Below are 12313 nucleotides of genomic sequence, written 5' to 3' on the forward strand. Positions count from 1 at the left end.
ATAGAGGAATGGTGAGGATGCAAGGAGTAGAGGTGGTGAAGGTGGATGAGTTTAAATACTTGGGATCAATAGTTCAGTGTAATGGTGAGTGTGGAAGAGAGGTGAAGAAGAGGGTACAGGCAGGATAGATTGGGTGGTGAAGAGTGTCAGGAGTGATTTCTGACAGACTAGTACCAGTAAGAGTAAAAGGGAAGGTCTACAAGAGGGTACTGAGACCAGCTATGTTATATGGGTTGGAGACAGTGGCATTGACAAAAAGGCAGGAGTTAGAGCTGGATGTGGCAGAGTTAAAGATGTTGAGATTTGCACTGGGTGTGAATAGGGTGGACAGGATTAGGAATAAGTATATTAGAGGGTCAGCCCAGGTTGGAAGGTTTGGAGACAAAGCCAGAGAGGCAAGATTACATTGGTTTGGACATGTGCTGATGACGGATGCTGAGTATATTGGGAAAAATATGCTATGGATGAAGCTACCAGGTAACAGGAAAAAAGGAAGGCCTAAGATAAGGTTTATGGATGTGGTGAGAGAGGATATGCAGGTGATTTGGTGTGACAGAGCAAGATGCAGAGGACAGGAAGAAATGGAAACAGATGATCCGCTGTGGCGACCCCTAACGGGAACAGCCAAAAGAAGAGGATGACTGATTACGTTATAATTGCAACATGCCTTATGTACAAGAATAAGTACATTTTAAATTCAAACCTTGAATGAAGCAACCAGACATGGCAATAACACCATGATAAACAGTGAAAGTTATTTAAGAAGTAATTAAAGATGCAATAAAGGCTGTAGGTAATAATAACATATGGTAGCTTGATTTTAAAAGGCAGTATTACTGTATTGCATGTTCATCCTTTCTACAAATATAAAACACAATAGTGTTCCCCTTATAATCCTTAGATGAATAAAGCAGGCAATCAAATAAAAGCATGAATGACCATTAAAGTAATGGTTCCTTTACATATCTTCATGGCAGGGATATCAGAATCACTCAGAGTTTAAAGTGTATACAGAGGCCCAACAGACTTTATTGCACTACTACTGATACATTATGGCAAGACTGTTCCATTTGTAGTTACTTTGTTGCATAGAAGTTAAATGGGAAGGCAGCAAGCAAATCTGATAAGGTAATGTACTAGCCATCATCATGATTAGCACAGGATCATGTTTAGGATAGGAGCTGCATCACATAAGCTAAAATATGTTCTGGCCACCTGTAGAACCATGTTAAGTTTAGTTTGCATGTACTCTTGATTTCTCATATCCTTTCATTGCTGTAACACCAAAAGCTTTGCAGCAACTAATAAAGAAATCAGCCCAAAGGGAAAAACGTATTTACTCTTCCTACAGCATTCCATGTCAGTAGCATGCTTTAAAAAAGCACCCATACAATTTTCTAAATAAAGAAAACTTGCATATACTTTACCTCTTGTTGGAGGGAGCTGATTTTGGAAATTAAAGCTTGATTCTCCTTTCCCTGTTTAAAATAATTACAATGACGTGAATACAACATGCACCTTCTGTTAAAAAAACTCTGCATCAAACATGTTTAACATAATTACAATGACGTGAATACAACATGCACCTTCGGTTAAAAAAACTCTGCATCAAACATGTTTAAAATAATTACAATGACGTGAATACAACATGCACCTTCTGTTAAAAAAACTCTGCATCAAACATGTTTAAAATAATTACAATGACGTGAATACAACATGCACCTTCTGTTAAAAAAACTCTGCATCAAACATGTTTAACATAATTACAATGACGTGAATACAACATGCACCTTCTGTTAAAAAAAACTCTGCATCAAACATGATTCACTCCAAGATAAGCAGATGCACTTGCTACCATACCTTGGGAAAGCTGAAGCTCAATGTTTTGGTAATAACATGAAGTTTGTAAATAGGGGAAAACATGAATCTAAGCTCTGCTAGAAGTACCTAGAGCACTGGATCGTTTGTGACATATCCTTTTGGTTGGAAGCCTGCTAAAATATTTCAAGATATTGTTTATAAAACTTTAGTGTGATCATACAGTATTAAAATGAACTACAATGTGGATTTTTTTCTAGTCTATTCGAAAGGGTTTACGTGCTGCAAACTTTACACATCAGCCTGAGGCATGAACTGACTACATCCAGGTGTGTATAGAAGTTAACTAACCAGCTTGCATTACATCCATCTATTGACTTGCACAGAACAAATGCTTCTATGCAACATGTGACAACAGAACATTGTATGCGATAAGGAACACACACAAAATGGCAGGTATGTGAATCGCTCCACGTACATCTACCTCATACACGTGTATATATACAGGCACACACAATTTTCACACAGCAGTTTACCAGATGTTTATTTTCTTCTTCAAGTTTGGCTTTTTGTTCTTCTAAGCCAGACAGCGTTGATTTCATTTCCTCCAGGTCTTCCTTCATTGACTTTGCTTTCATAGCAGAGTGCTGCACACTAAGAATAAATGAACAAGTCATTATTAGAACATTACAGGAACAGGTGTTTTATCAGCAGGGATTTTCTGCTTTGACTGCCATTTGTATATGTCATAGTTTTGTATCAAATGGGATACATTTGGAATGACTAAGTGCTTACTGGAGAATTATTTTTTTCATAAAATATAAATATCTGTATCCCACATTAAGTATTACATGTAATTAATACACATCTTGTACAACTTGTACATGCATGCACTTCCACACATGCAGACTTTTAAAATGCAAAAAATATTGCAAGCCAGAATAGCATTGCTAATTATAGCCCCCAACAAATAAGTTTCTGCAATACTAGCAAGTTCAAGATCCAATAAATCTTATGCTGTTACACTTGCAAAATATTAATGTTAAAAAACACTGTCATGATAATGAGATTTCACTTTCAGTGCCACTCATCAGTAAGACTTTTTTTTTTTTTTTTTTTTATTTCTAGCGTTTTGGAAACACTCAATACAAATAGTTGCTGCAAGTTTTAGGACAGGCCATGGCAAACTACAGCATACAACAGGTACCACCCTGGCAAGCTGTTACTTCAGTTCTTCAAGTCCAGTTTTATAAATCAAGTTCAGTTTCTAAGCACATTGAAAAATGCACCTAACCTCTTATCTTTATTGTGAAGTATGGCTGAGGTGAGAAGGTTAACATAGATTGGGTAACATAGGATATATAATGAAACAGACGCAAAGCTATTCACATCAAACAATACTGAGGCACAGAAGTTAAACAAAAATACTACACAAAGCAAATGTTTTTTGGCAGGGGGACTCAATACCCCGCACTTCAAATGTGGGAGCACATACCCCCCCCCCCACACACCCTTGATCTACAAATATACTACTTTAGAAGCAATGCCATCTTGGAGAAAAGGGACCCCCCCCCAAAAAAAAAAAAACATGAATTTCCTTTAAGTTACACAGCCTCAGGGACTGCATTACAGAGCCTGTAGCACTATAAAATATGATGCAATAATATGCCCATAACACGACTTAGGCTATGTTGCTGAAACAAGTGTAAATCTAGGTGCCTGTAAAACAGCAGGTGGTACCATAGTGCTTCTGACAACTTGTCATATTACAAGTGATGCTGCGAATAAATACAGAAATACATTATGAAACTGCAAAACTCTGGAATAGGAAAATTGGATACAAGCATGGTCCAATATCCTGTATGGATTAGCACCTCATGTCTATAAAGTGTATATCCACAACAAACAGATGATTGTGATTATGGGAACTACTGAGGAAATGGCAGAGCTACAGAAATGTCTCGGTACAAGAATCACAAAAGGCTCATCTAGCTACAAATAGTTTTGAAGGGTCCTATGGGAAAAGCTAGAGATTTCGGGCAGAAGCTAGTAGACTGGAATATATCGGTGTTCAACAGGAGAATTAGGACTATGCCTAGAAAATAAGAATATCAGTCACAAAAGAAAGACCAATTGGCATAATAGTTATGGTCTTTGCCTTGCATGCATAAAGTGCAAGGTTTGATTCTGGCTGCTGGTGAGACTTTCATAGAGTGAAGCCTGTGCAGCTGAGCCGAGGCCATGTCTGTAACCTTGGTCTTCAATCATTCAGTTAAAACAATCACCACCATCAACTTTATATAGACAATTATAAGCAAACTAAATAGGTTGTTCTGTAGTTTGTTTCTTGGCACCAAAGATGAAAGTTACTGACTGGATCATTTGTCGGTTCTGAACTAGCATAACCATCATACAACTGTTCACATGGCACCAGGAATGGTTAGGCACCAATATATTATAGGGTGAATATCAGACTTCCTATAAATTGTAGTATGAAATATGGAGAACACTATAGAAAAAAAAAGCATGTTAGAGAGCCATGTTACTTGATGCAGATTCACCCCCAAGTTTGAATAATAATGTTTCTATCAAACCAGTTTTACAAGCAGGCACTGATTTTATAATTTTTTTTAGAATGGTCTTATGAACGGTTTTGCCCTCCCACCTCCTGAGTAGCCATGTGACCTGATTTTTTTTTTTCTGATTGGGTGACTTGTACTTTTAAAAATGCTGCAGTTTACATTGAGTGTTATAGTCTGAAGAAACAGCCTCCAGCCGTGAAAGCACTTACCTTTTACTTTTTGGTTCCTTAAAGTTGTGTGCGTCTCAACTGTGGTGGTCAAGCTTGTTTTTACCTGTCAGAATGCCATATCGTCTGCATACAGCAACTTTGTTGATCTGCCCCCTCTGACCTGTTGGTTAATGTAGTCATTCACCAGTATGAACAGCAAACCCTTGTGTACAATTGGGTCCTTGTACATAGCTTGCACTAATTCTACCAATGTTTCTAGGACTTCAAACCACCACAGTACTGCCCAGATCAGCTTTCTTGGGACCTTGTCATATGCTTTTGCCAATTCTAGGAATGCCCAATTTGACTCTCTCATCTCTAGCTTCTTCTCAAGTATCTGTCTCACTGTAAATATTGGGTCAGTTGTGCTGCATCCTGATCTGAATCTGAACTGCTCATCTCCCATCTTACATTCTACTACTCTGCGTATCCATTTATCAATCACCCTCTCCAGAATTTTCATGCAATGTGATAGGAGTTTGATGCCTCTGTACTGCCCACAGTTGTGGATGTCCCCTTTGTTCTTGTACACTGGCAAGAGTATGCTTTTTCTACAGTCAAAGCCTGCTGCTTTCCTTGACTTCATCTTCCTTAGTGCTGTTCCTACTTCCTCTATGCTGGGCTCCCCCTCTTCCCTCATTGTAGGCTGTTTCTGGGGCAGTACAGCTTCTGTGTGGTTTTCTTCATTCAGAAGCTGCTGGAAATACCCCTTCAATCTGCCTATGGATGTCCTGGACTGGTGATCAGGTTGTTGCTGGCATCCCTTATGAAGGGTGTCTGACTATTTTCTTTATCTTTCTGTCTTTGCCTTACAACCTGATATACTTTCTTTGTGCCAACCAGTAGTCCTTCCTATCTTGGTTAGTCTTTTCCATCTCCCACTTCTTACTGTATTCCTGCTTTCTTTTGATGACTTCCTGGACTTCTACATTCCACCACCAGCTTTCCCTATGTACCTTATTTCCATACCTGGCTCGGCCGGAAATCTTTTCTGTAGTCATAACACATGCTGTTTTTAGGTGCTGCTATTCTTGTTCAATTCCATCTATTTCCTCCTCTTCTTGGGGTGCTACAGCACTTAGTAATTCCTTGAACTGTTGTACTTTTTCTCCAGTCAACTTCCAGGTCTTCAGCCTGATCTCTGTTGACCTTAGAGCCTTCTCTGACCACTGCTTACAGCGGATTGTGGCAACTAGTGGTTTATGCTGTGGGGTGACTGTTTCACTGGGGATGACTTTGCAATCATGGATTCTACCCCAGTGCCTTTTCCTTACTAGGAGGATGTCTACCCAAGTTGCATGTTGGCTATTCTTGTATGTGATTTTGTGACAGTCTCGCTTTCTGAAACCATGTGTTGGCTACTATCAAGCCATTTGTCAGACAGAAGTCTAGAATGGCTTCTTCTGTATTTTTGTTGCCCCACCCATGTGGACCCAGGCAGTCTTCATATCCTAGTCTGTCTGTCCTGATATGTGCATTCAAGTCACCCATTATCAATACCAATTCATGTTGTCCTGGTTTATTTAGTAAGTCCTGCAACTGTTGTCTGAGTGCACTATTTTCCTCACTATCACAACCCTGCTGTGGGGAATAGGCTGAGATTATAAATACTGCTCTATCATTACACTGGAGTCTGACTGCCATAAGTCTGTCATTAATTCTGATAATATCCCTTACTGCCTTTGGAAGCCTCTCTCTCACCACAATTCCTACACCATTTCTAGCCTGTCCCCCTCCTGAGTAGTAGAGTCTGGATCCTAAGCCAAGTGGCTTTGCTGCATTGTCCTTCCACCTCATCTCTTGGATACATAGGATGTCCAGCCTCCTCCATATCATCATGCCTTCCACTTCCAAGCTGCGTTCTGTTAGTCAGCCTACATTAAGTGTAGCAATTCTCAGTTCATGTTTGGCCATACTAATTATCCCTTTTTAAACAGCAGTCTCTGTTCTAGACTCTACTAAAATCCTACAGTGCTGGTCTTTCGCTTAGGATCCCCCTAGTTCTTTCTTGTTGTCTATACTCTTATCAGTCCTTGATAGGGAAGGCAATCTTACAGTCCAAATTAATTATCATCCTCTTCCCATTCCATTACCATTATCTACAATTATTTGCTCCCAATACCATTATTCTTTTGTCAGTTTTCTCCAGAAAATTCCAGCCCCCACTTACCTTTCTCAGTACCCCTAAACTGCAGTCATTTTTATCAGAATGTCATTTTCTCCATTCCAGTATTGGTTTAGTTCTTGGAATAATTTCTTCTACTTTATAAATATAATATTCTGTATAACTATTGTTATTCTTTTTAAAGGTCTGCATCCAAAATACCAGGGTCTCCTTGTTTCTTGAGCTCCTCCCATTTTATCATTTCTTTCCACTTTGAATAATAGCTTTCTGCTTGTGCTATGTATAGCAACCTTAACTGTTTAGCTCTGAAATACCCCTTCAAGTCAAGTAATCGTAAAACACCATGTTCTATTGGAAGAGTCAATATCCCACTTGCCTCCTGCCCTCTGCTCTTCCCAGATAAAATCCTTCAACTCTATTACTTGCTGTTCACAACTTCTCTGGTTGATAAAAATATGCCTGACCTGTGTATAAAACCAAGGGACTAAAAACATTTTCATTGCTTGTATTTTGCTATCCATATCTGTAAAACAGAGCATACAGTATCTTACTTTTGTATTATCTTTTGTCTAGTCTCTTCCTGCATATCTTTAACTGCCATAACAGAATCCTTTTTATCCATACTCCCAAGTATTTTGATTTTATCATGTTCCCATATATATGGATATTGTTGAATCAATTCAAGTACAGATACATAGTTTACAACTATTGCCTTATCTTCATTAAATTCTGTATTCCAAAAAGATTTGAAACTATCTCAGAATATTCATCAATACTGAAATGTCATTTTCTGGTTTTTATATACTTCAGCAGTGGTGCAGCGGTAGCGTTGTTGCCTCACAGCAAGAGGTTCTCCCGTTTGATTCTCTGCTGGAGTGCGGGGAGTGCCTTCTGTGTGGAGTCCATGTCCTCCCTGCGGCTGGGTGGGTGTTCAAAAGACATGCATAAATGGGAGTGCCTTCGTTGAAGGTTGAAAGAGTTGGCACCTTGGCATTCGTGAAAAATCTACTGCCAATCATTAGCGGACAGGAGTTCCGCTGTGGTGACCCCTAACCGGGAAAAGCTGAAAGACAACATCATCATCAGGTATAAATTTATATGCAAATAAAACCAACTTTTCTTGACTACCATACCAATTATATTCTTGAATTTCTGAGTCCCTTATTTTCTTTTCCAGTGGTTCTAAATATAAGATAAAAGGGAAAGAGGACGCCCATGCCTGGTCAAACGGAATTTATCTGAGAGGAACCCCTCTAAGTTTCACCTCCTCCTAATCAACCATATAATTTTATCAGGGAATTTCTATTACCCTATGGATAAAATCCCAGATTACTCTTGAATTCTTTCTCTGCATCAAGACCCACCAACAGTGGTATTTTCTTGCACTCTGCTTTTCTCGGGATCATCACTGTTCTATTAATGTTGCCAAATGTTTGCTTTCCCTCCACAAAAATCACACTGATCCATATCTATCACTTTTTGGCATCGCCACTGCCATCCTTTTAGTCATGATAGACTATTTATATTTATAGCTTAGAATCAAAATAGGCCTATGCAAAGCTGGTCTAATGAGTCACTACCATCCTTTGGTATTATAGGCCCGGCCCACTTTGTTCCAGGATGTTGGCGTTTCTCCTCCTCTTAAAATACTGCTAGACTAAACCTTCCAGATCTTTATCACTTTTTCCCTCCTGGTTTCCAAACTTCTATAGGAATACCATCCATTCCTGGGGACTTTCATGTAGATTGGTTATACAGCACCATTTTTATCTCATCTCCTCCTTTCTTGCTAGTAATTGAGCCTCATCTGCCTCTAACCTTGGTATATTGAATTCTTCAGTAAACATTTCCATTTATCCTTTTTGCTTGATTTCCACATTTTTCTGGTTTATACAGATGTTCATACAATTTCTGAAATATTTCTAATATCTACATAATCTCTGCTGATTTTCCTTGTTACAGGCTCCCTACACGCTTGACAAACTCCCTTAATACTTGCTCCATGAGCCATTGTGCTAAAAGGATTTGTGCTCTGGAGTTGTCAAAAAAAAACAGTTGCTCGACAGCAATCTTTCTAAACTCTTGCATATTATTGAGGTAGTAGCTTATTTTCTCATTCGCAAAATGCAATTTTGCCCCTTCTTGTACTGAGAGATTCCTCCTATTCTGCAATACTTTAACATTTGTCAGTCCCTCTAAATCATTGTTATTTCTTAACCATATCTTTCATTTCCACCTTATTTTTAAACTCTACTGTAATTTTATCCCACTCCCTAGCTATATTTTCAGAAGACATTTCTGTTTTCTCTAATAAACTTCTGAATAATTTTCCCTACTCAGTCCTTAAACTCCCCCTCACTTTAACAGATAGGTGGGGAAGCACCAAAGTCTCTCATTTATTTCATTACCATGCATTTTTTAGTTATTACTGGCACATGATCTGAAATAGTTATTCGATGTGTATCAAAACTTTCAATTAAATGCACATCTTCCTGTAAAAGATAATTTCTGTCTAGCCTAGCCCAGTTTTTATACCTTGAGGAATATGTACATTCTCTCTCTACTACTATTCACCTCTTCCATACAAAATATTTCCATAAATTTCTTCGAAAATATACCCTTTTTGTTACATTTTCCCTTCTAGGTCCATCAGATATAGCCTCATTGTTGCAAATCAAATTCCAGTCATGACCTGTAAGTAATATTCAATGCTGAAAGCTAATTATTTTTCAGAATTTTCTTAAGCTTCACCATAGCAGTTTAAGATGGAATACAAATAGATGCCAGCGTAATCCGCCTCCTTTGCCAGTAGCCCTTTAGTACTACAAATGTACCACTATCTTCACCCCCTTCTACCACTATTGGAGCTCCGCTCACAAATAATCCAAGTACTTCCATTTTTATTTTCCTAGATATATTGCTAAATAACCATCTTCCTTTATTAAATTCGTATGCACAGTTCTTCCCAAATGTGTACATCTGTGAGACCATTCACATTTAGAGATAATACTGAAAGTGTCATTATTATAAGAAGTTATTCCCACCTATGTATAAAAGCTTTTCTTTAAAATGTCTAATTATCAGCGTTTGTGTTACATGCATATACAAATGTTTGGCGGGTTGATCTTTTATACCATTGTTTCTTCTTATATCCCTTTGAAATTGTCACATCTTAAACTTTTTGCTTTAATGAAAACCCTCAAAAAAGAAAGAAAAACACCAACAGAACACCCCCAAAACTATTAAATTAATACAAACACACAAAACTATTTACATCTTCAAATAAAGAAGTTTAGCCATCCTAATAGGAACAATTGTCCCAGACTGACCACCACACTCACAGGCTTGAATTAACTTGTAATGAAGGTCATCCATGATAAGATGTATAATATGGCCTGTACGTCTACCAAGTGTGGTCTGTCTGTCTGTCATCTTTCTTCATCTTCCAGATGTAGAAAACTTGAATGGTTTCAGAAAACATTTCCTAACCACTGAAAGAGATATTCTTTTTTTTTTTTTTTATTGCCTACTACCAGATTGTCTCCATAGAAATGAGAACCATATACGCAGTTGCCTTCCACTACAAATATTGCACGGTGAAAATGTATGTGCTAGAGGGAAATTTTCATTATATTTAGTATTCTTTATTTGCTTCCTCAAAACATATTAAAATCAAGACAAGGTCCTTAAATCCAGTCATTCCCATATGCAAAATAAAAAGCATACCAATTTCTTGTGTCATGCTGTTTTTGTCCAGGCTTTCTTCTCTTTTTATATTACAGTGCTTACAATTCCTAAAACTGAACAAGAATGAAAGGAGGTAAAAATAAGGGCAACTGTTTACTTCATCTCTAGCATACGCAAAAATAACTGAAAAAGCTTCATCTTATAGCATGTAGTATATGTCATGTATTATAAAAATATTGCTAAGAACATTTGGTTTTAGTTGCATTTAACTATCTCCTTCCTTCCTCTTTCCCTTTCATAAATGTTCTTCCAAACATTAATAGCATGAATTAGAGCATATACTTTGTAGTCCCCTACAAGTTTAACAAAACCAAAGAAGTCCATTTCCATCATACTTTACAAATAGAATTAATGCATTGTAATCCCACATTTATTCATCAGTTTCCGAGTTGCTGGTTTTCTTCCTGTTGATCTCAATTTCCAACATAATTCTGCTTCTTTTAATCAACTCTTATGTTTTTTTGTCTCTCTCTCTCTCAATTAATTTTCCTTTGGAACAATGGAAATAGTTTCACCAGCATAGTCTCTCTATGGACTATCACCAGAAGAATAAGAGTCAGAACACCCTTCAGTTTGATAGCTCAGTTTTTGTTGGACAAACTGTTTTTCCTCCTTAGCATGTTTTACACAAAAAAAAAAAAATGATTTTTACCCTCCATGAAAAAATATTCTTAAAATAGCTGTATACAGCAGCTTGAATCTCACACATGATTCTTGACATTCCCAGTTTGCTGGAATACATTTACTCTTCTGCATGGTGTATACAGAGTAATCATTTTCCACAAATAATCCATCGCCCACTTTTTGTACTTTGGCCTTCTGTGACAGCTTTGTCATGATCAACTCTTTCTGCTGGCAGGATTGTATCTTTACCATTAAAGGTCTGGGTTGATTTCTCACAGCCAAGTTTGGAGCACACACATGATATGCCTTTTCACTTAACAAATCCTGCTGTGGAATACAGTCCAGTTGCTTATTTGTGCTTTCATAAAAATCAATACAATCTTTTCCTTCCAGTTTCTCTGGTACATCAGAAAATCTCAGATTTTCCTTACATGCTGTTGTGAATAGCCCAGGGCAGTAACTAAAGAGTCTTAATCCTCAACAATATCTCTAGTGAGGGAGTATCACTAAAAGCAGGGAGAGAAATACACATTTTCCCCAAACAGTGCAATGGGAACAGGTACCAAAACCTGGGACTGGACTATATGCTTCACTCCAGGTCTCCAAATGAGTCTCCACCCTAATCACTGCAGAACACTGTGTCCCAGTTCTGACACACTGACTCTTAAATGTGTGATATTCAGACACACACACATGATTGGAAAAGACTGACAGATTCACCTGCTGCATTTCTTTGCCCAAATTACAAGCTAACGTCTGCATTCAAATTCCACAATACCCATCATAAGGGGTGCTCAATTACATTGGGTAAAATAGATATTGAAACAAATGGTAGCATGTAACCCAAGCAGTAAGGTTTTTTGGAGTGGCCCTAGTGCTATCACAACAGGTATATACACTCAAGTTATATTATATATTCACTAAATAACCAGCCACAATAAATAAAAGGATTTAAACCATGTAAATACTGAATAACGGATTCCAATAAACAATTTCACACACACGAAATATGAAAATACTATAGAATAGATCTCACATTGATTTTAGAAAACCTCTAACTAGCTGTAGTTCCCTATCTGAAGATTAACTGTCTCTAGCTAATCTAAATAACTCAGCAAGGCAAGATTATACTCTTACTTCTGCAAAACAATGATGAGGAATTACGTTCACACTCCAGGCTGTCTGTCCTCAGAAAATGGACCAACTAC

At 37.8% G+C, this 12313-nt stretch overlaps 1 protein-coding gene across 6 annotated transcripts in view; it reads right to left on the minus strand.

Moving 5' to 3' along the window:
* IRAG2 (inositol 1,4,5-triphosphate receptor associated 2) overlaps positions 1-12313 on the minus strand; it is a 1240358-nt gene that overhangs the window by 939398 nt on the left and 288647 nt on the right. For all 6 annotated transcript variants that reach the window (XM_044087670.1, XM_044087672.1, XM_044087673.1 and 3 more), the window contains exons 9-10: positions 2355-2472; positions 1428-1478 (exon numbers count right to left, since the gene is read on the minus strand). In XM_044087670.1, the coding sequence (XP_043943605.1) occupies positions 1428-1478; positions 2355-2472 (169 nt within the window). The remainder of the gene's footprint in view (positions 1-1427; positions 1479-2354; positions 2473-12313) is intronic.

The sequence above is a fragment of the Protopterus annectens genome, chromosome 11.part0 (assembly GCF_019279795.1).
Source record: "Protopterus annectens isolate FY-2018-M chromosome 11.part0, PAN1.0, whole genome shotgun sequence".
NCBI classification, from domain to species: domain Eukaryota; kingdom Metazoa; phylum Chordata; order Ceratodontiformes; family Protopteridae; genus Protopterus; species Protopterus annectens.